The sequence below is a fragment of the Oncorhynchus kisutch genome, linkage group LG22 (genome assembly GCF_002021735.2).
Source record: "Oncorhynchus kisutch isolate 150728-3 linkage group LG22, Okis_V2, whole genome shotgun sequence".
Classification (NCBI taxonomy): Eukaryota; Metazoa; Chordata; class Actinopteri; order Salmoniformes; family Salmonidae; genus Oncorhynchus; species Oncorhynchus kisutch.
This window is the reverse complement of record NC_034195.2, coordinates 580,442-606,535: the sequence shown is the minus strand read 5'-3', so window position 1 is coordinate 606,535 and position 26,094 is coordinate 580,442. Positions and strand designations below refer to the sequence as shown.

Here is a 26,094-nt window from a genome sequence, read left to right as displayed (position 1 = left end):
AAAACTGAAAACAAACTGTTATTGGCAGAGAGGTTGGAACTCTCTTTCTTATTGGTCTATTAACTGGTGTCACCAAGCAGGCCAAAACTCCATCCCACCAAAACAGGCTGACATTTCAGTCACTCTTTTCAACCAGCTCTTACACTAAAAGGTTATGATCATCATTTTTACAATTAATAACAGTATTATTCCAACCTCATAGTGTGAAAATACTGTATATACAGTACCAGTCAAAAGGTTGGACACACCTCATTCAAGGGTTTTTCTTATTTTTTTAAACAATTTTCTACATTATAGAATAATAGTGAAGACATCAAAACTATGAAATAACACATATGGAATCATGTAGTAACCAAAAAAGTGTTAAACACATATATTTTATATTTGAGATTCTTCAAAGTAGCCACCTTTTGCCTTGATGACAGCTTTGCACATGCTTAGTATTCTCTCAACCAACTTCACTTGGAATGCTTCTCCAACCGTCTTGAAGAAGTTGGCACATATGCTGAGCACTTCTTGGCTGCCTTTTCTTCTCTCTGCGGTCCAACTCATCCCAAACCATCTCAATTTGGTTGAGGTCGGGAAAAGCCAACTGATATTTACACCTGAGGTAATGACTTGCTGCACCCTCGACAACTACTGTGATTATTATTATTTGACCATGCTGGTCATTTATGAACATTTGAACATCTTGGCCATGTTCTGTTATAATCTCCACCCGGCACAGCCAGAAGAGGACTGGCCACCCCTCATAGCCTGGTTCCTCTCTAGGTTTCTTCCTAGGTTTTGGCCTTTCTAGGTGAGTTTTTTCTAGCCAACGTGCTTCTACACCTGCATTGCTTGCTGTTTGGTATTTTAGGCTGGATTTCTGTACAGCACTTTGAGATATCAGCTGATGTACGAAGGGCTATAGAAATACATTTATATAGCCTTTGATTTGATTTGATTGTGGAGGCCAGGTCATCTGATGCAGCACTCCATCACTCTCCTTATTGGTCAAATAGCCCTTACACAGCCTGGAGGTGTCTTCAAAAAATAATCTACTCCCACTAAGTGCAAACCAGATGGGATGGCTTATCACTGCAGAATGCTGTGGTAGCCATGTTGGTTTAAGTGTGCCTTGAAATCTAACTAAACCACTGACAGTTTCACCAGCAAAGCACCCCCACACCATCACACCTCCTCCTCCATGCTTCATGGTGGGAACCACACATGGGGAGATCATCCGTTCACCTACTCTGCGTCTCACAAAGGACACGTCGGTTGGAACCAAAAATCTCAAATTTGGACTCATCAGACCAAAGGACAGATTTCCACCAGTCGAATGTTCATTGCTCGTGTTTCTTGGCCAAAGCAAGTCTTTTCTTCTTACCGGTGTCCTTTAGTAGTGGTTTCTTTGCAGCAATTTGACCAAGGTGGCCTGATTCACGCAATCTCCTCTGAACAGTTGATGTTGAGATGTGTCTGTTACTTGAACTCTGTAAAGCATTTATTTGGGCTGCAATCTGAGGTGCAGTTAACTCTAGTGAATGTGTTCTCTGCAGCATAGGTACCTCTGGGTCTTACTTTCCTGTGGCGGTCCTCATGAGAGCCAGTTTTATCATAGCGCTTGATGGTTTTTGCGGCTGCACTTGAAGAAACTTTCAAAGTTCTTGAAATGTTCCTTATTGACTGACCTTTATGTCTTAAAGTAATGATAGGCTGTCGTTTCTCTTCGCTTATTTGAGCTGTTCATGCCATAATATGGAGTTTGGTATACCACCCCTACCTTGTCACAACACAACTGATTGGCTCAAACGCATTAAGAAGGAAAGAAATTCCACAAATGAACTGTGAAGGCACACATGTTAATTTAAATGCATTCCATGTGACTACCTCATGAAGCTGGTTGAGAGAATGCCAAGAGTGTGCAAAGCCTTCATCCAGGCAAAGGGTGGCTACTTTGAAGAATCTCAAATATAAAATATGTTTGTTTAACACTTCTTTGGTTATTCCATGATTCCATGTTCGTTATTTCATAGTTTTGAAGTCTTCACTATTATTCTACAATGTAGAAAATAGTCAAAATAAAGAAAAACCCTGGAATGAGTAGGTGTCCAAACTTTTGACTGGTACTGAATAAAACACAGGAAAACCCCATTTTATTCTGCCCCAGGCCTTTAAAGCATGACAGTCTCTCAATGTAAGTGCATCTAATAGCATAAGAGCGGTGTGGAACGTGTGATTACTCTACTGTTGAATGTAAATGTATTAGAAGTTGTATTGATTTAATTGTAGAGAGCTTACTTGAAGACTGTACAATGATCTGAGGACATGTATCAGGAACTGTTTCATTCTCATGTGTTTATCCTTAGAGAACAGTTCGCTTACATATAGTACACACTGCACATCTCAGCGTTTTAAGAAACAGACACCTACACATTACACGCACAGAGAGAGAGAGAGAGAGAGAGAGAGAGAGAGAGAGAGAGAGAGAGAGAGAGAGAGAGAGAGAGAGAGAGAGAGAGAGACAGAGAGAGAGAGAGAGACAGAGAGAGAGAGAGACAGAGAGAGAGAGAGAGAGAGAGAGAGAGAGAGAGAGAGAGAGAGAGAGAGAGACAGAGAGAGAGAGAGACAGAGAGAGAGAGAGAGAGAGAGAGAGAGAGAGAGAGAGAGAGAGAGAGAGAGAGAGAGAGAGAGTTCTCAAGTTCTATGAAAGCAGCCATCGCACGACTGCACCCTGTCGAGCTAATGAGAGAGACCATCAGCGAACTCCATTTTAATTAGAAAGTCCATTAAATGATTACATTTTAATTAAACTCGTCCTATCTAATAAGGATATGATGATCTTGGGTGGATTGTGCTCTCTTAGGTTAATTTATTTATCTACGAAGTTTACCCCCGTCAGCAACCCCTTATCATTACTACACTTACAATGAATTCCAATCAGGATATGCTGCTGTAGTATCAACTCAAAAGCATCTCTGGACTAAAACTAGGCTGAAAGACAGTTCCATTTGAGGCAAACAAATGAGTTCAATATAGTAGAGATCACCTTGTTCTTGCTTTGTGTGTGTTTGATGGTTAAAACATTGTCTGTAGCCTGCACAGCCATGTTGTATCACTCCAATGATTCACAGTTTCAGAAGGAAAGACAGTCTTCCACCAATCAGCACCTATGAGAAACAACACAAACCTACTTCATTACACACTAACACACCCACAAATCCACCACCGCACAGTATAGAAAACAACATACAGTACATCCTCATCATGGCTCTTCAATAAAGAGAACCGGCAAACAGCGGTTTGTGGCTGCAGGCAGGCAGGCAGCGGTGTTGAGGATCAGTGAACTCCAGGATGGTTCTGTCTACCCCTTCCCTAATTAATACAGCCTCCAGACAGAGCTGAGCGGCTCACCACTAATGGCTTGTCAGAGGCAGCAGGCCAGGGAGCCAGTTAACACCAGCAGCCCCACGGTGGGTGATGATAGTCCACTGGGATGGAGAGAGAGGGCTTATTCAGCTCTATGGTCCTGGATGGAACAGTTAGCTAATACACCTGAGCTGCTCTTAATGTATCTAGCTATCTCAGTATTCTCTCAGTCTTGCACCTTTGCAGTGTGTATGTACGTGTGTGTGCGTGCGAGTGTGCGTATGAAGGCCTGATAAAGGTATTCTGTGCATTAATTGGTAGTGGCTTCCTCCGCTCGCCTGAACTGAAAGTCATTAAGAGACCGCGGTTTTCATAAGAGGATTGTAATTGTCATCCCTTCCTCCAATCGCCACCGGCTGAGTAATTGCATTCTAGTTTGCCATACAATGCAGCAACTGAGTTCAATTCCGCAGGAAAATATTGCTTGCGTTAGCCTGACAGTTAATCCCAATGTCATTGTCCCTGTTAGGCTGTTTCCTATCATGTCCTTTCTAAATCCCCCATTTTATGCAAGCTTACAGGTTCTCCATGCCCTGGAGAGAAGCAAATGCACACACACACAAGTACACGCACGCACACACAGATCCACACACACAAACAGACACACAGGCGCTGGCCCTGCAGACTACACTACACAGATTAATTCTCCACATCACTCATTTAACTCCCATTTTCTGTGGCTCTAGAGCAATGGCCTAAGGAATGACAAATGTAATATGAATTTAGATCTGGAGCTGTTGTCTCACTGTAAAATCCAAAATACCATAGCAACTATTCGCAATAAGTCTCTGAATCATGACACTGTCCTCTAATTATAAAATACCAGACTAGTTCTCTGCTACTACTTCAAATCTTCCTAAAGACAGGAGAATTCAGAGACACCAAACAACAAGGTGTCCCCTTGTGGATATCTAAAAACACAGGGGAGACTTATCTCGCTGGAAAGAGTGAGCACATGGTGTCACGAGCAGCAGTCCGGCCTAGGTCTACCATACTGTACACATTAAAACCATGTTTTTTTTGTGCACAAGATGATGAAAAGATATATTAGATATATTGAAAGCTACCAATTGAGAAACATTGCCTTATAATTTAGCCTTCTATTTTGGTAGAATAGTATCCGAAATCAAGGCCACGGTTTTACTTCTATGCAGATGTACGACCCACTACTCTGCTAGTGGTGGATTCAGCTCCTCGTCTTGGCTTTAAAATACCCAACTGGGCGGGGAAAAATGTGGCATCTGCTCTCTAAAAAAGTAGAGGAGAAATGTTTGCTGTGTTTACTGTTCAGATCGCTGTCATGTTTGAATGAGTCTTACTCTTGTAATTGAAATATCATTTATTTACATTTGTAGGCTATTATATTTAAACAACTAAAAACTGTAGGCTATTATATTTAAACAACTAAAAACTGTAGGCTATTATATTTAAACAACTAAAAACTGTAGGCTATTATATTTAAACAACTAAAAACTGTAGGCTATTATATTTAAACAACTAAAAACTGTAGGCTATTATATTTAAACAACTAAAAACTGTAGGCTATTATATTTAAACAACTAAAAACTGTAGGCTATTATATTTAAACAACTAAAAACTGTAGGCTATTATATTTAAACAACTAAAAACTGTAGGCTATTATATTTAAACAACTAAAAACTGTAGGCTATTATATTTAAACAACTAAAAACTGTAGGCTATTATATTTAAACAACTAAAAACTGTAGGCTATTATATTTAAACAACTAAAAACTGTAGGCTATTATATTTAAACAACTAAAAACTGTAGGCTATTATATTTAAACAACTAAAAACTGTAGGCTATTATATTTAAACAACTAAAAACTGTAGGCTATTATATTTAAACAACTAAAAACTGTAGGCTATTATATTTAAACAACTAAAAACTGTAGGCTATTATATTTAAACAACTAAAAACTGTAGGCTATTATATTTAAACAACTAAAAACTGTAGGCTATTATATTTAAACAACTAAAAACTGTAGGCTATTATATTTAAACAACTAAAAACTGTAGGCTATATAAAGGTAACTTACTTTAATTGGTTTATTTTGTTATTGACCAAGAATCCAGGTGAAAGTGTGAAGAGGATTCTTTCCCCCCATGATGATGAATCAGTTTAGTGTTGTTATGGTGATTTTGGGTTTGCATCATCTCTACATTGCCCATGGCCAGGTGAGTACAACACGTGTTCTAGCCAACAACTATTGCTCTGGTTTTGTTTCTCTTGACTGATGACTTTTTAATGGAATATTGCTTCGATTTTTAAAATTACCACTTTATTTAAATGCATGCTGCTTTTAAAAAAAGAAAAAAAAGAATTGTAATGCAAAGACATGCACAACTATTGCCCTACTGATACTGAATCATTATATTGTATTGATGTTGTATTACCAAAAGGCATCTATGGCATCTAAACATTTATCCAGCTGCATAAACAAGAAGATGTCCATGGCATTCTGACACCTAGGAGCTGCAAATTGTGGCAATAAAAAAAGACTGACCTCCAGGATCACGTTTGCTCTTTCATATTCTCTTATATCAATGCACAGTGCTGTAACTATAGTCTTAACAGTGTAATTGTATTTGAAAAAGCTATCTAAGTTGAGGCAGAGCCACTAGAAAGTGTTCCTTACACATTTGGAGAACTTGGAGACTGTTTGTGTTCGATCTCTAATTCCTGACACACAACATTTTCACACAGGTGGGACTTCAGTAATTGGAGCAAAACATTCCCCAAGAAGCTCTGACACTGAAAACCTCACCTGTGGACCTAACACCTTTTACTCCTGTTACAGTAAATACTACGTATACATTTTTATTTTGTTTGTGTGAAGTGAGCAGCCACACACTGGTGATACCTCAGTGGGTGTTTCCCATTGAATGGAGCCAAACATGACTGTCTATAGTTTGCACTTGAAATAAAGCACATTTGACATAAAATATCCACTTTCCCCGAGAATGTGCAAGGAAAGCTATTGACATAGACCTTCGGGTTTTCAGAAATATGTCTCCTACCACTGATCTGTAATGAATAATGTACTAACCTGGGTAGGTAGGTATCTCTTGTCATGTTGATTTGAATCATTGGAACCCACTACAGTGTTACTCCACAGTAAACTGATTTAATCTTTCATTCACTCGCCCAAAGCATTTAGGGCCAATTCCCCCCACAACTGAAATCTTCAAATTGTGTCTACTGAATGATCTGGACCTTGCTGTGACCCCCACAGGACTGCTCGTCGAGGCAGGAGCTGCAGAGCTCTCTGCGCCAGGTGGAGAAGTTGCTGTCAGCCCAGGAGGCCTCCTACCAGCAGAGCCTTCGCTCCCTGAGGAAGAGACTGAATGCCCTAATGAACAGCAGTACCGTCAAACACACCACCAAGGCGCACAACGGTGAGATACAGTGACTGCTTAGCTTGTCATTTGCACATGTTCGTTTTTTCTCTTGTATAATATATACTGTATATACTGTATTGTTTTGCACTAGCGCTTTGACAGTTACTGGACTTACCATTGCCAATGTCTTGTCTCGTGCTTGTCCGTCTGAAAGTGTCATGATTGTCTTACTGTTTGTACTGTGCGTCTCTCCCTCTCCAGCCACCTGTCCTAAGCCTGAGAGCCTGGCTTACGGCAAGAGACTGGGGAGGGTGTTTGGTGTGGGCCACGAGGTGCACTTTGTGTGTAAGGCAGGTTATGAGCTGCTGGGTCCCCAGACCAGAGTGTGTCTGGCGTCTCTGAAGTGGAGCGGCCAGCAGCCCACATGCAGGGGTGAGTCAGAGCCCACTTCTGTCTGTGTCTCTGCTCCTTCCGTGCCTAGAATGATACCATTGTACTATTCTACTATGATTTGGTGCGGCATTTATTACTGTAGGTAATATTCAACACTACTGGAGTGCTATCTCTGTGTATGAATGGGGAGCCCCTTGTTTAATACTGTACTGTAACGTGTAGACTTTGTCTCATTGCTCTTACTTGCTCTGCTTAGTGGTGTAATATTTATGGTCCCTTTTTGTTCCCCAGTCTTAAACACTGTGACCAACATCCCCACCGCCCTTCCCACGCTGTCCTCCTCCCCCTCCTCCGTCTCCACGTCCTCCCCGTCCTCCTCCGTCTCCACGTCCTCCCCGTCCTCTGCCCCCCTCTCGGCATTCGTTCGTCCATCCCGCTGCACCCAGTTCCAGGGCTCCTACCACTGCATCTGTGATGCAGGCTTCACCATAAGCGGCCGCGACAGCGACATCTGCACAGGTCAGTATGGCCGAACCTTACCTATGGCCAAACCTTACCATGGGCTCCTTTAATTCATGTGTTTCACTTTTAAGAATCAATCAATCTTAGCTGTCTGTCATGGGATTTTATATAGGAGTGCAGTCAGTGTACAGTTGTGATTTTGGAATGGAGAACTGGGACATTTTCAGTTTCCAAGAATTGTGTACAGATCCTTGCGACATTGGGTCGTGCATTATCATGCTGAAACATTAGGTGATGTCGGCGGATGAATGGCACGACAATGGGCCTCAGGATCTTGTTACGGTATCCCTGTGCATTCAAATTGCCATCGATAAAATGCAATTGTGTTTGTTGTCCATAGCATATGCCTGCCCGTACCATAACCCCACCGCCACCATGGAGCTCTGTTCACAACGTTGACATCAGCAAACCGCTCGCCCACACAATGCCATACACGTGGTCTGTGGTTGTGGGGCCGGTTGGACTACATGCCAAATTCTCTAAAACAACGTTGAAGGCGGCTTTTGGTAGAGAAATTAACATTACATTCTTTGGCAACAGCTCTGGTGGACATTCCTGCAGTCAGCATGCCAATTGCACGCTCCCTCGAAACTTGAAACATCTGTGGCATTATGTTGTGTGACAAAACTGCACAAATTAGTGGCCTTTTATTGTCCCCCAGCACAAGGGGCACCTGTGTAATGATCATGCTGTTTAAATCAGCTTTGTGATATGCCACACCTGTCAGGTGGATGGATTATCTTGGCAAAGAATAAATGCTTTTTAACAGTGACGTAAACTAATTTGTGCACAACATTTGAGAGAAATACATTTTAGAGATCTTTTATTTCAGCTCATGAAACAAAAACTTTACATGCTGTGTTTATATTTTTGTTCACTGTATATCAGTGATATATTGAGGAACTGTGTTTCAGACATGGATGAGTGTCAGCTGTTTCCGCTGGCACAGCCTGGGCGCCTGTGTATGCACACCTGTATCAACACCCCTGGCAGCTACCACTGTGTGTGCCCTAGCGGCTACAACCTGGCCAGAGACAACCGCAGCTGCAAAGGTCAGGACCACAGACCAGACCATTCCACCAATAAGCGCTACCACAGTACCCTGGCCTTAGCCAGTGGTTGTTACAGGGAGATCGTATTTTGATACCATCTCTGATATTGAGCTCTACTAGTGTCCATGGCCTTTGTTGCTTCGTAACTGCAATGGGAACTAATGGTAACTCTGCATTATATGACAATGTCTTTCCAGTAAAACTGAAGCTTTGGAGATGTGACGTGGGCTCAGTGGGGACCAGTCTTGGTTACTTGTGTTTCTTTTCTCCCCTCTCCACCTCTGGATAGATATTGACGAGTGTGAGAGCAGACTTCACAACTGCACCCTGGACCAGGTGTGTGTGAATACGTACGGGGGGTTCCAGTGTGTGCAAGTGGAGTGTCCTCGCATCACAAACGCCACGTACATCAAGACCTCTCCCATGTGAGTAACAGCTGTAACAAAAACACCACTTCTATCCGATCTGGTGTCACTATGCTTCCTGTTTTAACCAAATCATGTTATGGTTTTGCACTAAGAGACTGGTTCGATGGAGGAGGAGATTCCCCTACACTCTCAATCATTTTAAAACAAACATACAATTTAGCTGTTTCTGTGGAGAGAAAAACATTTTCATTTCATTGTCACCACAGTGCAGCTCCACCCATCATTTGGCTCACATAACCTCATTCACCCAAATTACCCCTTTGCTCTAGACAACTCTTTTTTTATTGCTCATACAAATAACTACTACAATTAAGACAGATATACAATAGAAAAAAAGAATTATTACAATGGTTTGAGGAGGTGAGTTTGGATGTATTTCTCAGTTATATTTACTGAGTGAAACAAGAAGAACCCTCCTCTTCCTCTGTCCCAGGCGGTGTGAGAGGAACCCGTGTGTGGTGGGGGACAAGGCCTGCACCCAGGCTCCCAACTCCGTCTCCTTCCACTTCATGCCCGTGGTCTCCAACATGTCCGCACCAAGGGTGCTCTTCCGGGTGTCTGCGGCCCGTGTGCTGGGTGACACGCTGCGCTTCGGCCTGCTGGGAAGTCGCGGCCGCAGCCACTTTACCATGCAGCGCTCTGGCAGGCAGACGGGCACCCTGCTCCTGGTGAGCCCTGTGCAGGGCCCAGCTACACTGGAGGCAGAGGTAGAGATGAGCGAGCTGGAGAGACAAGCCCTGCTGGGACGCTACCTCACCAAGGTCACCCTTTTCGTCTCCCCCTACGTTTTCTAGAGTGATGGAAAGGAAGAAGGGAGGAGGGGGTGATTAGAGAGCACTGTCAGGTGTGGAACTGGAGGAGCAAATCGAACCACTGGGAGAGCATTGTGGATAATGGCGAAGGGGAGGCCTCTGTGTAGATGGGTGTGGGTTTTTGCTGTCCTTTACAGGAAGTCCTGAACCAGCCATACTGTTAATGTGGATGTTTTCTCCCTTTGTCTGTCGGTAGAGGGATCATAGTAATGTAAATAGTGGTTTATAAACATTCCTCAGGCTTTAGGCTGCTCTCTTGTTATCACCTTGGAGAATTTGAGGTATTTGTATGAGTAAACCAGAATGGTTCGGTGTGTTTAATTTCAGTGGGGAATACAATGTGTTTCTTTGGGCTATGGAATCTGTAGCTCTAATATCAAAGGCAGACCACCACATCAGCTATAATGCATATACATGAGAAATGTATTAAGAGTTTCAGTATTTTAGTGGTATACGTCTGTATTAATTGTTTTGTACATGTTCGGTTTTGTGTAAGGTATTTGTGATTGCAGGTCCTCTTCAAACTATATGTACTGTACCTTTCTTCATTTCTCAGTTGTTACCATTTTGGTTTATTGGATATTTCCTGAATAGTTCATAGAATAAAAATGGATCCATTTACCAATAGAGCGTGTAATGCTTCACTGTGCATGTAATCAAACATCATATTGTATGCCAGGGCTACATGGATGAGACACTTGTACCACTCACAAGGGTATTGGGGCTGTCTTGGCCAGCTGATCGATGAGCGTTCAATTAAAACGTTCCACCATCCCATCACATTGCAGATGATAGGGGCCGGTCCTGGTTTTCTTAACTCCCAGCAACTGGCAAATGTCTCCATCCACCATCCAAAGAACTCTAACTACAATATCAAAAAAAAAAGCCCCATACGGTGCACCTGATCCTTACAGAGTGTAAACTACCCATCCATCCACCCATGTATGCAGAGGAAGGCAGAGTGGGGTGGTTTTGAACTAGGCTGGAAAAAATGGAACACTCCAGTGTCAGACAGCAAACACAGGATCGGTCCCAGTCTCTGGCCTCCACAGGATCGGTCCCAGTCTCTGGCCTCCACACGGTCATCTATCCATCCATCTGACCATGACTGGAAGCAGCTGGAAATAACTCCTACATGTGTGTACATACACACACACACATATCCAGAATGTCACAGGTCAGTACTTCAGATGGTCACGAGGCTAGTCTACATGGGGAATGGGACATCATGTCTGTGTACTCTGCATGAGGCCCTTCTTTGTAGAAATGGTTTTATTGGGAGCTGTATTATCCAACTCGGACTACTGGGGCAGGTTGAGGTTGGACACATGAAGGGTTAACCACATGCAAGCAGACGAGTAGAGCACAAAGCAAAGAAGCGTGTTCCCTACAGACATGGAATTCCCTAATCATATTTAACCATTTTAGCAATTCAGCAGACGCTCTTATTCGAAGCAGCAATGTTTTGGTTACTGGCCCAATAATCCTAACCACTAGTCTACCTAGCCGCCTCATTGCCTGAGACCACCTCTGGCATATCAGAGTATTCATCCTGAATGTAGTTCGCTACCTTGAATGGCCAAGTCTAGTATAGCCAGGCCCACAGAGCACTGGGTGTGCTTCAGAATTGTTTATCAAACCTGGCTACTCATAGCCATAGACTAGAGGATTTGTGTGCGAAGGGCTGGAATGAACACAGATCCTTCCTTGTTTGGAACCTAATCTGAGTGGTAATGTAGGTTAGTGTTCTTCTGGGAGACTGGCCAGCCCTATAACCTCCCTCCTGTCCTGACTCCTGTGCCTACAAAACAGTGGACAACATTATAAAAACCGGCAGACTTTATTAACAAATTGTCCAACTTCATCGGTATAGGACAGAACTTAAAACCAGGGAAATGTTATTCTGTGACATGGTATAATCAGAGATGAAAGCAAAAGGACCTCCATACATTTATACACAACAACATTACAAAACATATTTTTCATCATAATCTTAATCATATGTTATAGTCATTGTTATAGTCATTTAATTTTGACTGGCAACAGTAAGTATTGATAGATTGAACTACTCAACAGAATGCAATGCTGTCTTGGTAGCACAAGACAGGAGCGCTGGTATAAAATAAACAACGAGTTCTCCCAAACTAGGTGTCTTTATTGGAGTGTTTCCCACGTCTGGGGTGTGACAGCTTTGAGGGGTGCATGTACACACACCTCTGCTCAGTTTGAAGGGGAGTTAGGAGTAGGCTAGCGGCTTCTAGTGTGTGTGTGTGAGAGATATATATATAGTATATATATATTAATGTATGTGGGGGATCCCCATCTGGGATTTTCAGAGTAGGCACACATTGACAAATCTACCTTTTGCATGGTTACAGCGGAGGCCATTTAAATGACATTTATCAATTGTTTTTACAAGCAAGGAGGGAAGCGCTCAAAGCTCACACCAATTCAAGAACAAGGCAATGACATAGTAGCAATGAGGGGAAAACTCTACAGACTCATTTACATGGCATGACAGTTTGTTTTGAGAAAGCGAATCATCATGAGAACGCATTTGAACTCCTCCTTGAGAGGGCTTTCCTCTGTTTGGATTGGTTAAAGTTTAGATCCCACCTGAACAAGTACTTTAGAGTTCAGTAACTAAAACCAGGCCAAGACGCTCCTGGAGTGACAACATCCAGCCCCTCCCCCAAACTCGTCCCCAGCACCACCCGCTTCCCTTAACCTAGCCTCAGCTACCAGGCTTCGCTCAAAGGTACGGTGAAAGGCTGTGGCTACTCTTAACCTGGTCTAACAACAGGGTACTTCACAGGCAATGAAGAAAAAGGCAACAAGAGAACAATCAAAACAAAAAGGACTCACCAACTTTGACCATTAGTAAACAAATAAATAAGGCTATGAGCAAACCATATCAATATATATAAATATATATATGGGTATTGGTATATATATATATATATATATAGAATAACAGAAAAATGTGCAACGGTTCCAGTATCCTTTCAAACAAAATCTTCACATCTCTCAGCATGAATCTGTATTGTATCTTTTTATCCTTCTCTTCCCATTCTTCTTGGCCCTTTGTACCACCAACCATTCTTCAATACCAATATCCAATGGTTTAAACCTGCTACCCTACAGGTTTCACTACTTGAAAACCAGATGAGACACTTGGTTAGAAGACAGTTTTCAAAAGGAGACTTATCTTTCCGCATCCATCAGTGTTGTGTCCACTCAGGACAAATTAGACCCAGCTCTCTGTCAAATGCTAACGGAGTACCTTGAGAGAAATGTGTGTGAACGCCAGTCTGTTTGATGCAGACCGCTTCTCTACCATCTCCTCCCACTAAGTTAGCATCATGCTAACCCCTACCACGGGCCAAGCATGGAGTGCTTGGAGTACCGCTTCAGACTGTACTATCTAAGCAGGCATCCATCCTTTGCCACTGGAGCCATCTATGATACACTGCCAGGTCTATCAGCATAATCACAAATAGAGTAATCAATATAATTATCATCAGCTTTAAGGAGTGTAAGACTGATATAATACACTGTAGGCTACAGGACTCTTCTCCCATGAGGCTCAGTCAGTGGAGGACAGTTCAACGCCACACCTGGCAGTCCCATGGCAAATCAGTGACTAATACCCATCGGCAACCTGAAGTCTGTCAACCACCTCGTCCTCTCAGAAGAACAAAAATAGAATAGAAAAACAGCGTTATTACTCCTCTTTCACAACTGTCAGACCCTCAGACAAACACACACACACACACACGCTAATAGTATCAGTACTGAAATCATTGAAAGCCTCCCAGGCAGGCCGTAAGTAAGGAGAGCTTCTTTCTCACATAATAACTGTTCATGCTGAGAACCCACCTCCCCTTCTGACCCACCAACCCCCCACAAATGCAACATTTCTTAAAAGAAAAATAAATATTGCATCTAAATGAGGCAGAAAAAAAAAAACACTGCAAAAGAAACCAAAAGCAGAATCCAAATCAATAAATAATGCTTATGGCCTTGCAGGCTGGCCTACCCCGGCGGTACAGGTCTGTTAGCGTTAGCTGGTTAGCAGTGGAGCGATAGAGGACTAAAAGGTGGCGGCATTGTCCTTCTAGACGTCTCCTGTAGAACATAACGTGAAGACTTGGCTTTCATCAGTCAGACACTGGAGTGGGGTTGGAGGGGTTATGTGTCGGTCTCACAGTTGGGGCATGTGGGCTCTCACACCAGTGAAACTGGGAGACCAACCACCATAGGGGAGTTTGGGTAATGTAGGCCAGGCCCCAAAGTGGCCCTCCGACGACATAGCGAGGATGACAGGGAAGCTTGAATGGCTCCCCCATAGAGCCCAGTCTCAGGGAGTGACGTGGAGGCTTGGGGGGGTAAAAGAGGGGGAGAGAAAGTAGGGGAAGATGGTTTGTACATGGAGTCAGGCTGAGGTGGGGGCAGTTGGGGCTATGCTGAGGGAGGGCCCTGTCCAGGTATTTTTTTGCTGTTGGGACCCTCTGAGGCCCCCCTCTCTACCTGTTCTTCTGCTCCTGCATTACTCGCTTGGTGATGCGGCCGCACAGCAGGCCGAACAGAAAGAGAACGCACACGCCCAGGCCAATCATAGCCAGGATGTAGTTCTTGGAGGGTGAGGTCATCACCTGCATGGCCAGGTCTGAGAATCCTTCAGCCGGGGCCACCTGGGAGGGACAGAGGGGAGCAGGTGTGGGTGTCAATCAAATTATGGAAAAGTGGAGAGGTTTCGATGTGAAATTGTGTGAGTTCAATGCTAGACCATAGGAGGGTAAGCATCCACTGTAGTGTTGCACGGTATACCAGTAACGAAGTAATATCCCCATACAAAAACTTCATGATACCAACATTTTGAAATACCGTAGTACTGTTTCATATGATAAAGACCTTTTCAGCCCTACCGATCTAAAGAACCTGCTGGCACCTGTTATAAAATGTGTATAAAGTCTGTTGAATTTCAGCAACAGCCACTAGTCTCCGGTATGCACAGCTCTAATAACATCCCTTTCATGCGCATATCACGTGGGGCAGCTGTAAATCAGCCAGCTGCATCCACTACCAGTCCTCACTCACCTGCTTCTCTCTGCATCCCCTACCAGTCCTCACTCACCTGCTTCTCTCTGCATCCCCTACCAGCCCTCACTCACCTGCTTCTCTCTGCATCCCCTACCAGCCCTCACTCACCTGCTTCTCTCTGCATCCCCTACCAGTCCTCACTCACCTGCTTCTCTCTGCATCCCCTACCAGCCTTCACTCACCTGCTTCTCTCTGCATCCCCTACCAGCCCTCACTCACCTGCTTCTCTCTGCATCCCCTACCAGCCCTCACTCACCTGCTTCTCTCTGCATCCCCTACCAGCCCTCACTCACCTGCTTCTCTCTGCATCCCCTACCAGTCCTCACTCACCTGCTTCTCTCTGCATCCCCTACCAGCCCTCACTCACCTGCTTCTCTCTGCATCCCCTACCAGTCCTCACTCACCTGCTTCTCTCTGCATCCCCTACCAGTCCTCACTCACCTGCTTCTCTCTGCATCCCCTACCAGCCCTCACTCACCTGCTTCTCTCTGCATCCCCTACCAGCCCTCACTCACCTGCTTCTCTCTGCATCCCCTACCAGCCCTCACTCACCTGCTTCTCTCTGCATCCCCTACCAGCCTTCACTCACCTGCTTCTCTCTGCATCCCCTACCAGCCCTCACTCACCTGCTTCTCTCTGCATCCCCTACCAGCCCTCACTCACCTGCTTCTCTCTGCATCCCCTACCAGCCCTCACTCACCTGCTTCTCTCTGCATCCCCTACCAGTCCTCACTCACCTGCTTCTCTCTGCATCCCCTACCAGCCCTCACTCACCTGCTTCTCTCTGGATCCCCTACCAGTCCTCACTCACCTGCTTCTCTCTGCATCCCCTACCAGCCCTCACTCACCTGCTTCTCTCTGCATCCCCTACCAGTCCTCACTCACCTGCTTCTCTCTGCATCCCCTACCAGTCCTCACTCACCTGCTTCTCTCTGCATCCCCTACCAGTCCTCACTCACCTGCTTCTCTCTGCATCCCCTACCAGTCCTCACTCACCTGCTTCTCTCTGCATCCCCTACCAGCCCTTACTCACCTGCTTCTCTCAGCATCCCCAACCAGCCCTCAATCCCCTACTTCTCTCTGCATCCCCAACCAGCCCTCAATCCCCTACTTCTCTCAGCATCCCCAACCAGCCCTCACCTCCTCTCTGCATCACCTACCAGCCCTCACCTCACCTGCTTCTCTCAGCATCCCCAACCAGCCCTCACCTCACCTGCTTCTCTCAGCCTGCTCTTCATGCTCATCTATTCCTCCATCAGTTTTGTTAAACATTATTTAGCCGTGATGGTGAGCGGGGATACAGACCCTGATGACTCTTCTGTTAGATTTGTACCTGTGTTACATTGGAGCAGTGTGCAAAGCGAGCAATGTGGATACATGGTTATTTCATCGCCTGTTATAACCAAGAGCACAGACTAGTCTGTGAGCAGAGCAAAGTTGGAACGGAACGCGCCCAATTCACCGGAGCACGCAGCGAGATTCCCAAAAGGATGGAGTGTCGGCCTCCAGTAGAACTCACTTCAGGAGCTCAGGGCATGCCCGGCCCAGCATGCATTTGTAGTCTACTTGTGTGCTGCTATAGCCCCTTGCTTTAGCTACTGTCATGGAGTTCGCTAAATATTTTCAGAAAAAAACTGATAAAACACAGGTGCTAAATCAAGGTGACTTACAAAAGATGAGGACCAAGAGAGGCATGATGGTGTACTTACTATGTGCACATGCTAAATGAAAGGAACGAGGTGGGTAGATAACTAAGTGTGTCATTGCCTAAAATCCTTTGGGCCTACCTAGAGAAAAAAATAAAACAACTCTGTATCTCTGCCCAGCCTGGCAGAGTGGCCAAACGGGTGTTCTGCATCCCCAGTGGCTCTGCAAGTAAGGAGAGGATATTCTCCAGGAACCATCGCATGAGACTGAAGCCAACTAAATGTTATTTAAATGCTGAGCGCTTTATATCCCTACCAGCCTATTGGGTCACACTCACAAATGCATTTCTTTGTAGGCTATAGCCTTGAAGTAATATAGCCTACATAATACATTTTCTGTTCCTTCTTAGGCTCCCTGTCTGTCTCCTGACCTATTCAGAGTGTTATATGCTGCTTAATATGACATGTAGCCTATCTGAAATTATGTTGCTTCTTACATTCACCTTTTCCTGTTTATTCAAATACTTATAATTCAAGTGCATATGGTTTGGTTTCAATACTTCAAAACAATTGGTAGGTCCAGGTAGTCACACAAATAGATGGGCGTTAGTTACATTTCCAACCGCTCAACTCCGCTCACATTGTCTAGTCCGCAGCTTCACAGCAGAGGAAACGTCTCGCCTCAACTCTGCAGCTTCACAGCAGAGGAAACGTCTCGCCTCAACTCTGCAGCTTCACAGCAGAGGAAACGTCTCGCCTCAACTCTGCAGCTTCACAGCAGAGGAAACGTCTCGCCTCAACTCTGCAGCTTCACAGCAGAGGAAACGTCTCGCCTCAACTCTGCAGCTTCACAGCAGAGGAAACGTCTCGCCTCAACTCTGCAGCTTCACAGCAGAGGAAACGTCTCGCCTCAACTCTGCAGCTTCACAGCAGAGGAAACGTCTCGCCTCAACTCTGCAGCTTCACAGCAGAGGAAACGTCTCGCCTCAACTCTGCAGCTTCACAGCAGAGGAAATCCTGGGTCGCTAATTATTGGTGTTGTTCAGTCGTTACCGAGACAGCTAACGACCTGGTAAATTGACAGTAGGTTAAGGCACATTTGACTGGCACAGGAAGAAAGGAAAATGGGCTGCTACGTGTGAGATGTGCTTGAAAAGGTAGGATTCCTATAGGCCTAATGTAAAAATCCATTTCTGGTGCTACTTAAATGCAGCTTGCGAGTGTGTTGATGAGAGTCAGGGAGACGGAGAGTGTTGTGAGAAAGGGAGTGTGTGTGTCTCCGTTAACTGAAGAGTAAAAGGTTTCATGCAGTGTTTTCCCCTTACTGACACAATGACCTGCAGGTCATTGTGCATGTTTATCACAGGTTGGTGGCACCTTAACTGGGGGGGGGGGGGGGGCATTATGACCCGTCCTCCTCCTGTCTCTTCTCCCCCTGTCTCTCCTCTCTTCCCCCCTCCTCCCCCCTCCCTCTCCTCCCCCTGTCTCTCCTCTCTTCCCCCCTCCTCCCCCCCTGTCTCTCCTCTCTTCTCCCCCCCCTCCCCCTGTCTCTCCTCTCTTCTCCCCCCCCCCCCTGTCTCTCCTCTCTTCTCCCCCCCCCCCCCTGTCTCTCCTCTCTTCTCCCCTCCTCCCCCTGTCTCTCCTCTCTTCTCCCCTCCTCCCCCTGTCTCTCCTCTCTTCTCCCCTCACCCCTCTCTCTTCCCCCCTCCTCCCCTGTCTCTCCTCTCTTCCCCCCTCCTCCCCCTGTCTCTCCTCTCTTCTCCCCTCACCCCTCTCTCTTCTCCCCTCCTCCCCCTGTCTCTCCTCTCTTCTCCCCTCCTCCCCCTGTCTCTCCTCTCTTCTCCCCTCCTCCCCCTGTCTCTCCTCTCTTCCCTCCTCCTCCCCTGTCTCTCCTCTCTTCCCCCCTCCTCCCCCTGTCTCTCCTCTCTACCCCCCCCCCTCCCCCCCTGTCTCTCCTCTCTTCCCCCCTCCTCCCCCCCTGTCTCTCCTCTCTTCCCCCCTCCTCCCCCCCTGTCTCTCCTCTCTTCCCCCTCCTCCCCCCCTGTCTCTCCTCTCTTCCCCCCTCCTCCCCCCCTGTCTCCTCTCTTCCCTCCTCCCCCCCTGTCTCCTCTCTTCCCTCCTCCCCCCCTGTCTCTCCTCTCTTCTCCCCTTCCCTCCCTGTCTCTCCTCCCCTCCTCCCCCTGTCTCTCCTCTCTTCTCCCCTTCCCTCCCTGTCTCTCCTCCCCTCCTCCCCCTGTCTCTCCTCTCTTCTCCCCTTCCCCAGTCTCTCCTCTCTTCTCCCCTCCCCCCGTCTCTCCTCTCTCCTCTCTTCTCCCCTCCCATCCCTGTCTCTCCTCTCTTCTCCCCTCCTCCCCCTGTCTCTCCTCCCCTCCTCCCCTCCCCCCGTCTCTCCTCTCTTCTCCCCTCCCCCAGTCTCTCCTCTCTTCTCCCCTCCCCTCCCTGTCTCTCCTCTCTTCTCCCCTCCCCCCCAGTCTCTCCTCTCTTCTCCCCTCCCCCCCTGTCTCTCCTCTCTTCTCCCCTCCTCCCCCTGTCTCTCCTCTCCTCCCCGTCTCTCCTCTCCTCTCTTCTCCCCTCCCTGTCTCTCCTCTCTTCCCCCCTCCTCCCCCTGTCTCTCCTCTCTACCCCCCCCCTCCCCCCCTGTCTCTCCTCTCTTCCCCCCTCCTCCCCCCCTGTCTCTCCTCTCTTCCCCCCTCCTCCCCCCCTGTCTCTCCTCTCTTCCCCCCTCCTCCCCCCTGTCTCTCCTCTCTTCCCCCCTCCTCCCCCCCTGTCTCTCCTCTCTTCCCCCCTCCTCCCCCCCTGTCTCCTCTCTTCCCTCCTCCCCCCCTGTCTCCTCTCTTCCCTCCTCCCCCCTGTCTCTCCTCTCTTCTCCCCTTCCCTCCCTGTCTCTCCTCCCCTCCTCCCCCTGTCTCTCCTCTCTTCTCCCCTTCCCCAGTCTCTCCTCTCTTCTCCCCTCCCCCCGTCTCTCCTCTCTCCTCTCTTCTCCCCTCCCATCCCTGTCTCTCCTCTCTTCTCCCCTCCTCCCCCTGTCTCTCCTCCCCTCCTCCCCTCCCCCCGTCTCTCCTCTCTTCTCCCCTCCCCCAGTCTCTCCTCTCTTCTCCCCTCCCCTCCCTGTCTCTCCTCTCTTCTCCCCTCCCCCCCTGTCTCTCCTCTCTTCTCACCTCCCCCCTGTCTCTCCTCTCTTCTCCCCTCCTCCCCCTGTCTCTCCTCTCCTCCCTGTCTCTCCTCTCCTCTCTTCTCCCCTCCCTGTCTCTCCTTTCCTCTCTTCTCCCCTCCCTGTCTCTCCTCTCCTCTCTTCTCCCCTCCCCTCCCCTCCCTGTCTCTCCTCTCTTCTCCCCTCCTCCCCGTCTCTCCTCTCTTCTCCCCTCCCCCCCTGTCTCTCCTCCCCTCCCCGTCTCTCCTCTCTTCTCCCCTCCCTTCCATGTCTCTCCTCTCTTCTCCCCTCCTCCCCCTGTCTCTCCTCTCTTCTCCCCTCCTCCCCCTGTCTCTCCTCTCTTCTCCCCTCCTCCCCCTGTCTCTCCTCTCTTCTCCCCTCCTCCCCCTGTCTCTCCTCTCTTCTCCCCTCCTCCCCCTGTCTCTCCTCTCTTCTCCCCTCCTCCCCCTGTCTCTCCTCTCTTCTCCCCTCCTCCCCCTGTCTCCCCCCGTCTCTCCTCTCTTCCCCTCCCTGTCTCTCCTCTCCCCTCCCATCCCTGTCTCTCCTCTCTTCTCCCCTCCTCCCCCTGTCTCTCCTCCCCTCCTCCCCCTGTCTCTCCTCTCTTCTCCCCTCCCCCCCAGTCTCTCCTCTCTCTTCTCCCCTCCCCCCCAGTCTCTCCTCTCTTCTCCCCTCCCCTCCCTGTCTCTCCTCTCCTCTCTTCTCCCCTCCCCTCCCTGTCTCTCCTCTCCTCTCTTCTCCCCTCCCTGTCTCTCCTCTCCTCTCTTCTCCCCTCCCCTCCCTGTCTCTCCTCTCCTCTCTTCTCCCCTCCCCTCCCTGTCTCTCCTCTCCTCTCTTCTCCCCTCCCCTCCCTGTCTCTCCTCTCTTCTCCTCTCCTCCCCCTGTCTCTCCTCTCTTCTCCCCTCCTCCCCTGTCTCTCCTCCCCTCCCCGTCTCTCCTCTCCCCTCCCCTCCATGTCTCTCCTCTCTTCTCCCCTCCCCTCCCCTCCCTGTCTCTCCTCTCTTCTCCCCTCCTCCCCCTGTCTCTCCCCTCCCCCCCTGTCTCTCCTCCCCTCCCCGTCTCTCCTCTCTTCTCCCCTCCCCTCCCTGTCTCTCCTCTCCTCTCTTCTCCCCTCCCCTCCCTGTCTCTCCTCTCTTCTCCCCTCCCCTCCCTGTCTCTCCTCTCTTCTCCCCTCCTCCCCCTGTCTCTCCCCTCCTCCCCCTGTCTCTCCTCTCTTCTCCCCTCCTCCCCCTGTCTCTCCTCTCTTCTCCCCTCCTCCCCCCTCTTCTCCCCTCCTCCCCCTGTCTCTCCTCTCTTCTCCCCTCCTCCCCCTGTCTCTCCTCTCTTCTCCCCTCCTCCCCCTGTCTCTCCTCTCTTCTCCCCTCCTCCCCCTGTCTCCCCCCGTCTCTCCTCTCTTCCCCTCCCTGTCTCTCCTCTCTTCTCCCCTCCTCCCCCTGTCTCTCCTCTCTTCTCCCCTCCTCCCCTCTCTTCTCCCCTCCTCCCCCTGTCTCTCCTCCCCTCCTCCCCCTGTCTCTCCTCTCTTCTCCCCTCCCCCCCAGTCTCTCCTCTCTTCTCCCCTCCCCCCCAGTCTCTCCTCTCTTCTCCCCTCCCCCCCAGTCTCTCCTCTCTTCTCCCCTCCCCCCCAGTCTCTCCTCTCTCCTCTCCTCTCCCCTCCCTCTCTCCTCTCCTCTCTTCTCCCCTCCCCTCCCTGTCTCTCCTCTCCTCTCTTCTCCCCTCCCTGTCTCTCCTCTCCTCTCTTCTCCCCTCCCCTCCCCTCCCTGTCTCTCCTCTCCTCTCTTCTCCCCTCCCCTCCCTGTCTCTCCTCTCTTCTCCCCTCCTCTCCCTGTCTCTCCTCTCTTCTCCCCTCCTCCCCGTCTCTCCTCTCTTCTCCCCTGACCCGTCCTCCCTTCAGCAGCCTCCACTGATGTACAGTTGTATGTTGGGAGTTTACATACACCATAGCCAAATACATTTAAACTCAGCTTTTCACAATTCCTGACATTTAATCCAAGTAAAAATTCCCTGTTTTAGGTCAGTTAGGATCACTACTTTATTTTAAGATTGTGAGATGTCAGAATAATAGTAGAGAGAATTATTTATTTAAGCTTATATTTCTTTCATCACATTCCCAGGGGGTGACAAGTTTAAATACACTCAATTAGTATTTGGTAGCATAGCCTTTAAATTATTTATCTTGGGTCAAATGGGGCGGCAGGGTAGCCTAGTGGTTAGCGCGTTGGACTAGTAACCGGAAGGTTGTGAGTTCAAACCCCCGAGCTGACAAGGTACAAATCTGTCGTTCTGCCCCTGAACAGGCAGTTAACCCACTGTTCCCAGGCCGTCATTGAAAATAAGAATGTGTTCTTAACTGACTTGCCTGGTTAAATAAAGGTAAAATAAATAAAATAAATAAAAAAATGTTTCAGGTAGCCTTCCACAAGCTTCCCACAATAAGTTGGGTGAAATTTGGCCCATTCCTCCTGACAGAGCTGGTGTAACTGAGTCAGGTTTGTTGGCAGAACTGAAAAAGCATGTGTGTGCAAGGAGGCCAACAAAATTTCTATAGGATTGAGGTCAGGACTTTGTGATGGCCACTCCAATACCTTGACTTTGTTGTCCTTAAGCCATTTTGACACAACTTTGGAAGTATGCTTGGGGTTGTTACCCATTTGGAATAGCCATTTCCAACCAAGCTTTAACTTCCTGACTGATGTCTTGAGATGTTGAATCAATATAATTTACCTCCCTTATTCTACCTCATTTGCACACATTGTATATACTTGTTCTCAACTAGCCTACCTGCTTAAATAAAAGGTTAAATATTTTGTTTTATAAGATCCACATCATTTTCCCATCTCATGATGCCATCTATTTTTTGAAGTGCACCAGTCCCTCTTGCAGCAAAGCACCCCCACAACCTGATGCTGCCACCCCCGTGCTTCACGGTTGGCGATGGTGTTCTTTGGCTTGCAAGCCTCCCCATTCTTCCTCCAAACATAACGATGGTCATTATGCACAAACAGTTCTATTTTTGTTTCATCAGACCAGAGGACATTTCTCAAAAAAGTACGATCTTTGTCCCCATGTGCAGTTGTAAACCGTAGTCTGGCTTTTTTTAATGGCGGTTTTGGAGCAGTGGCTTCTTCCTTGCTGAGCGGCCTTTCAGGCTATGTAGATATAGGACTCGTTTTACTGTGGATATGGATACTTTTGTAGCTGTTTCCTCCAGCATCTTCACAGGGTCCTTTGCTGTTGTTCTGGGATTGATTTGCACTTTTCGCAACAAAGTACATTCATCTCTAGGAGACAAAGCGCGTCTACGTCCTGAGCGGTATGAAGACTGCGTGGTCCCATGATGTTTATACTTGCGTACTATTGTTTGTACAGATGAACTTGGTACCTTCAGGCGTTTGGAAATTGCTCCCAAGGATGAACCAGACTTGTGGAGGTCCACAATTTTTTATCCTGGGGTCTTTGCTGATTTCTTTTGATTTTCCCATGTCAAGCAAAGAGTCACTGAGTTTGAAGGTAGGCCTTGAAATACATCCACGGGTACACCTCCAATTGACTCAAATTATGTCAATTAGCCTATCAGAAGCTTCTAAAGCCATGACATCATTTTCTGGAATTTTCCAAGCTGTTTAAAAGGCACAGTCAACTTAGTGTATGTAAACTTCTGACCCACTGTAATTGTGATCGATTATTTATCTTATAATTCACTGTGTCTGTAAACAGTTACTTCTGTCATGCACGAAGTAGATGTGCGAACTGACTTTCCAAAACTATAGTTATAGTTCCTGCCATTCCTCCAGCCAAATCTTAGGTAGGCCTTCGCAAATATGAGGAAATCATCCATTATATATGCAGTCTTCAATTATACACTGAACAGTGTGAAGTTAAATTCATTGAGTAGGAGTGTGGATTTTAGTGCCAGGTTTTTGAAGAATTTTTTGAAAACGTGAACGGGTGTGTCCTGGGGGAACAGATGTAAGTGCCTTAAAACGTATGATGGTAATGTCTGACAGGTTCTCACTTGTTTTGAAGGGACTCGGATGTGAGTGCTTAGCCAAGCTAGTGACGTGTTGCTGGTGTGTGTGTGTGTGTGTGTCTTGTTCACCTTGGCAGCGTAGCTCCACATGTCGATGCGGTCCTGCAGTCTCTTCTTACACTCTGGCTGCAGACGCACCCTCTTGTCCTGCAGGGCCTCCATTAGACAGGACATCTCTGAGGAGGAGCCAACGCACACTGTCAGGTACTCAAAATGTATTGGTTGTGTACACATATTGTGCTGATGCTATCGCAGGTGCAGCGAAATGCTCCTGTTTCTAGCTCCAGCAGTGTTGTAAGGCCACTCAACACAAAGGGAAAAAGGGCCGAAGCGGTAAGAGACATACGAGGGACAGAGGTGTGTATACAAATTGACCGTGTGCGTTACTCACGGCGCCCTCGTCCTGGTGGGATGGCAGCACAATGGTGTTTGATGTCCAGAGCGCACGCCGTGTGGAGGACAGGGTCCACAAAGATGTCTGCCTTACTCTCCTTTAGTATGTTCAACACCTCCTGCAGAGAAAACAGAGAAAGGCGTGAAGAAGAGAGGGATTTTTCCCGCCTCGACTCTTGACTCCAGGACAGCGGAACATGGTTACATTCGAGGAGATGAAAGCCACCCACCTTCTTGCAGCCCTCCACTTTGATCTTGAGCAGGTTGACTTTGAGACACTCCTCTACTTGACCAGTCTGTTCCTGGGCCGCAGCCTCCTCGGGACACAGCCGAGAGATCTGACACGCAAGACGAGTGTGTCAACTCGGTGACTTCCCCAATGTGGGGGGAAAAAAACCATAACGTGCGTAAGACAGCAGAAATAGTCTTGCGTAGGACCGGGAGGCCGACTCACCTCGTCAGTGCAGTGCAGTTGCAGCTGAGGGTCCAGTCTGTAGTCCAGAGCTGACTCTTGCAGGATAACCCTGATCTGATCCTCACAGTCAGGAGACAGACGCTGTGGACAACATTACGCGTTTAGTACCTAAACAGACAGACAGTAGTAACAAACCCCCCCCACCAGAAAAAGGTGAACGAAATAAAAAGATCCAGTAACCCAGTGCATTCTGACCTGGTCGGCGTATTTGAGTTTGAGGCAGGAGACGACCTGTCCCTCTAGCTCGCTGTCCCCTGTAGCCTTGTTCAGGATGCTCTGGCAGAACTTCGGGATGTCAGCCTTACACGACTTCCTCAGCACCGGGTTCAACCTGTAGTCTGGACAGGACACACGGGAGAGGAGACGGGGTGAGAACCCCGTGGTTAGATATTGGGTGAGAGCAGATGGGACATAGAAGTAATGCTACAGAGGTGCTGTGTTTGCATACTGTGGAAGCCATAATCTCTGCTCAGATTGTGAGCAGTGGAGGCTGGTGGGAGGAGCCATTGGAGGACGGGCTAATTGTAATGGCTAGAATGGCAGAAATGGAACGTCGTCAAATATGTGGTTTCCATATGTTTGATACCGTTCCATGAATTCCATTTCAGCCATTAGAATGAGCCCGTCCTCCTATAGCTTGTCCCACCAGCCTCCTCTGATTGTGCGCTGTAGTGTGTGTGTGTGTATGTGTGTGTGTATGTATGTGTGTGTGTATGTGCCTGTGTTCAGTATCTACCCGTGTTCTGTGTGATCTGTCTCTTGGTGATCATCTGTTTACACTTGGGGTCCATCAGCTCGCTGTTTTTGTTCTGCTTCAGGCACTGCAGCATGTTCTTGGCATCAGCCTCAGTGCAGAACCGCTGGTAGAGACAGAGACAACACTATGAAACCCTGATGAAGGCAGCTGTCGAACCGCTGGTAGAGACAGAGACAACACTATGAAACCCTGATGAAGGCAGCTGTCGGACCGCTGATAGAGACAGAGACAACACTATGAAACCCTGATGAAGGCAGCTGTCGAACCGCTGGTAGAGACAGAGACAACACTATGAAACCCTGATGAAGGCAGCTGTCGGACCGCTGGTAGAGACAGAGACAACACTATGAAACCCTGATGAAGGCAGAAGGCAGCTGTCAGACCGCTGGTAGAGACAGAGACAACACTATGAAACCCTGATGAAGGCAGAAGGCAGCTGTCAGACCGCTGGTAGAGACAGAGACAACATTATGAAATCCTGATGAAGGCAGCTGTCGGACCGCTGGTAGAGACAGAGACAACATTATGAAACCCTGATGAAGGCAGCTGTCGGACCGCTGGTAG

At 47.6% G+C, this 26,094-nt stretch overlaps 2 protein-coding genes across 3 annotated transcripts in view; one reads left to right on the top strand and one right to left on the bottom strand.

Moving 5' to 3' along the window:
- The first annotated feature begins 8,892 nt into the window (after positions 1–8,892).
- Positions 8,893–10,608, top strand: LOC109867628 (fibulin-7-like). The gene is made up of 3 exons (XM_031802175.1): positions 8,893–8,905; positions 9,031–9,166; positions 9,603–10,608. The coding sequence occupies exons 1-3, from the start codon at positions 8,893–8,895 to the stop codon at positions 9,961–9,963; spliced, it is 510 nt and encodes a 169-aa protein (XP_031658035.1). The 3' UTR covers positions 9,964–10,608.
- A 1,197-nt stretch (positions 10,609–11,805) lies between these two features.
- The window catches only part of LOC109867406 (Golgi apparatus protein 1), a 55,704-nt gene continuing 41,415 nt past the window's right edge, over positions 11,806–26,094 (bottom strand). The window contains exons 20-26 of one of the 2 annotated variants that reach the window (XM_031801362.1): positions 25,510–25,633; positions 24,969–25,111; positions 24,753–24,854; positions 24,529–24,636; positions 24,297–24,417; positions 23,975–24,081; positions 11,806–14,675 (exon numbers count right to left, since the gene is read on the bottom strand). In XM_031801362.1, coding sequence (XP_031657222.1) covers positions 14,508–14,675; positions 23,975–24,081; positions 24,297–24,417; positions 24,529–24,636; positions 24,753–24,854; positions 24,969–25,111; positions 25,510–25,633 — 873 coding nt within the window. In that variant the 3' untranslated portion in view covers positions 11,806–14,507. The remainder of the gene's footprint in view (positions 14,676–23,974; positions 24,082–24,296; positions 24,418–24,528; positions 24,637–24,752; positions 24,855–24,968; positions 25,112–25,509; positions 25,634–26,094) is intronic. The other variant, XM_020456552.2, reaches the window with a different exon arrangement.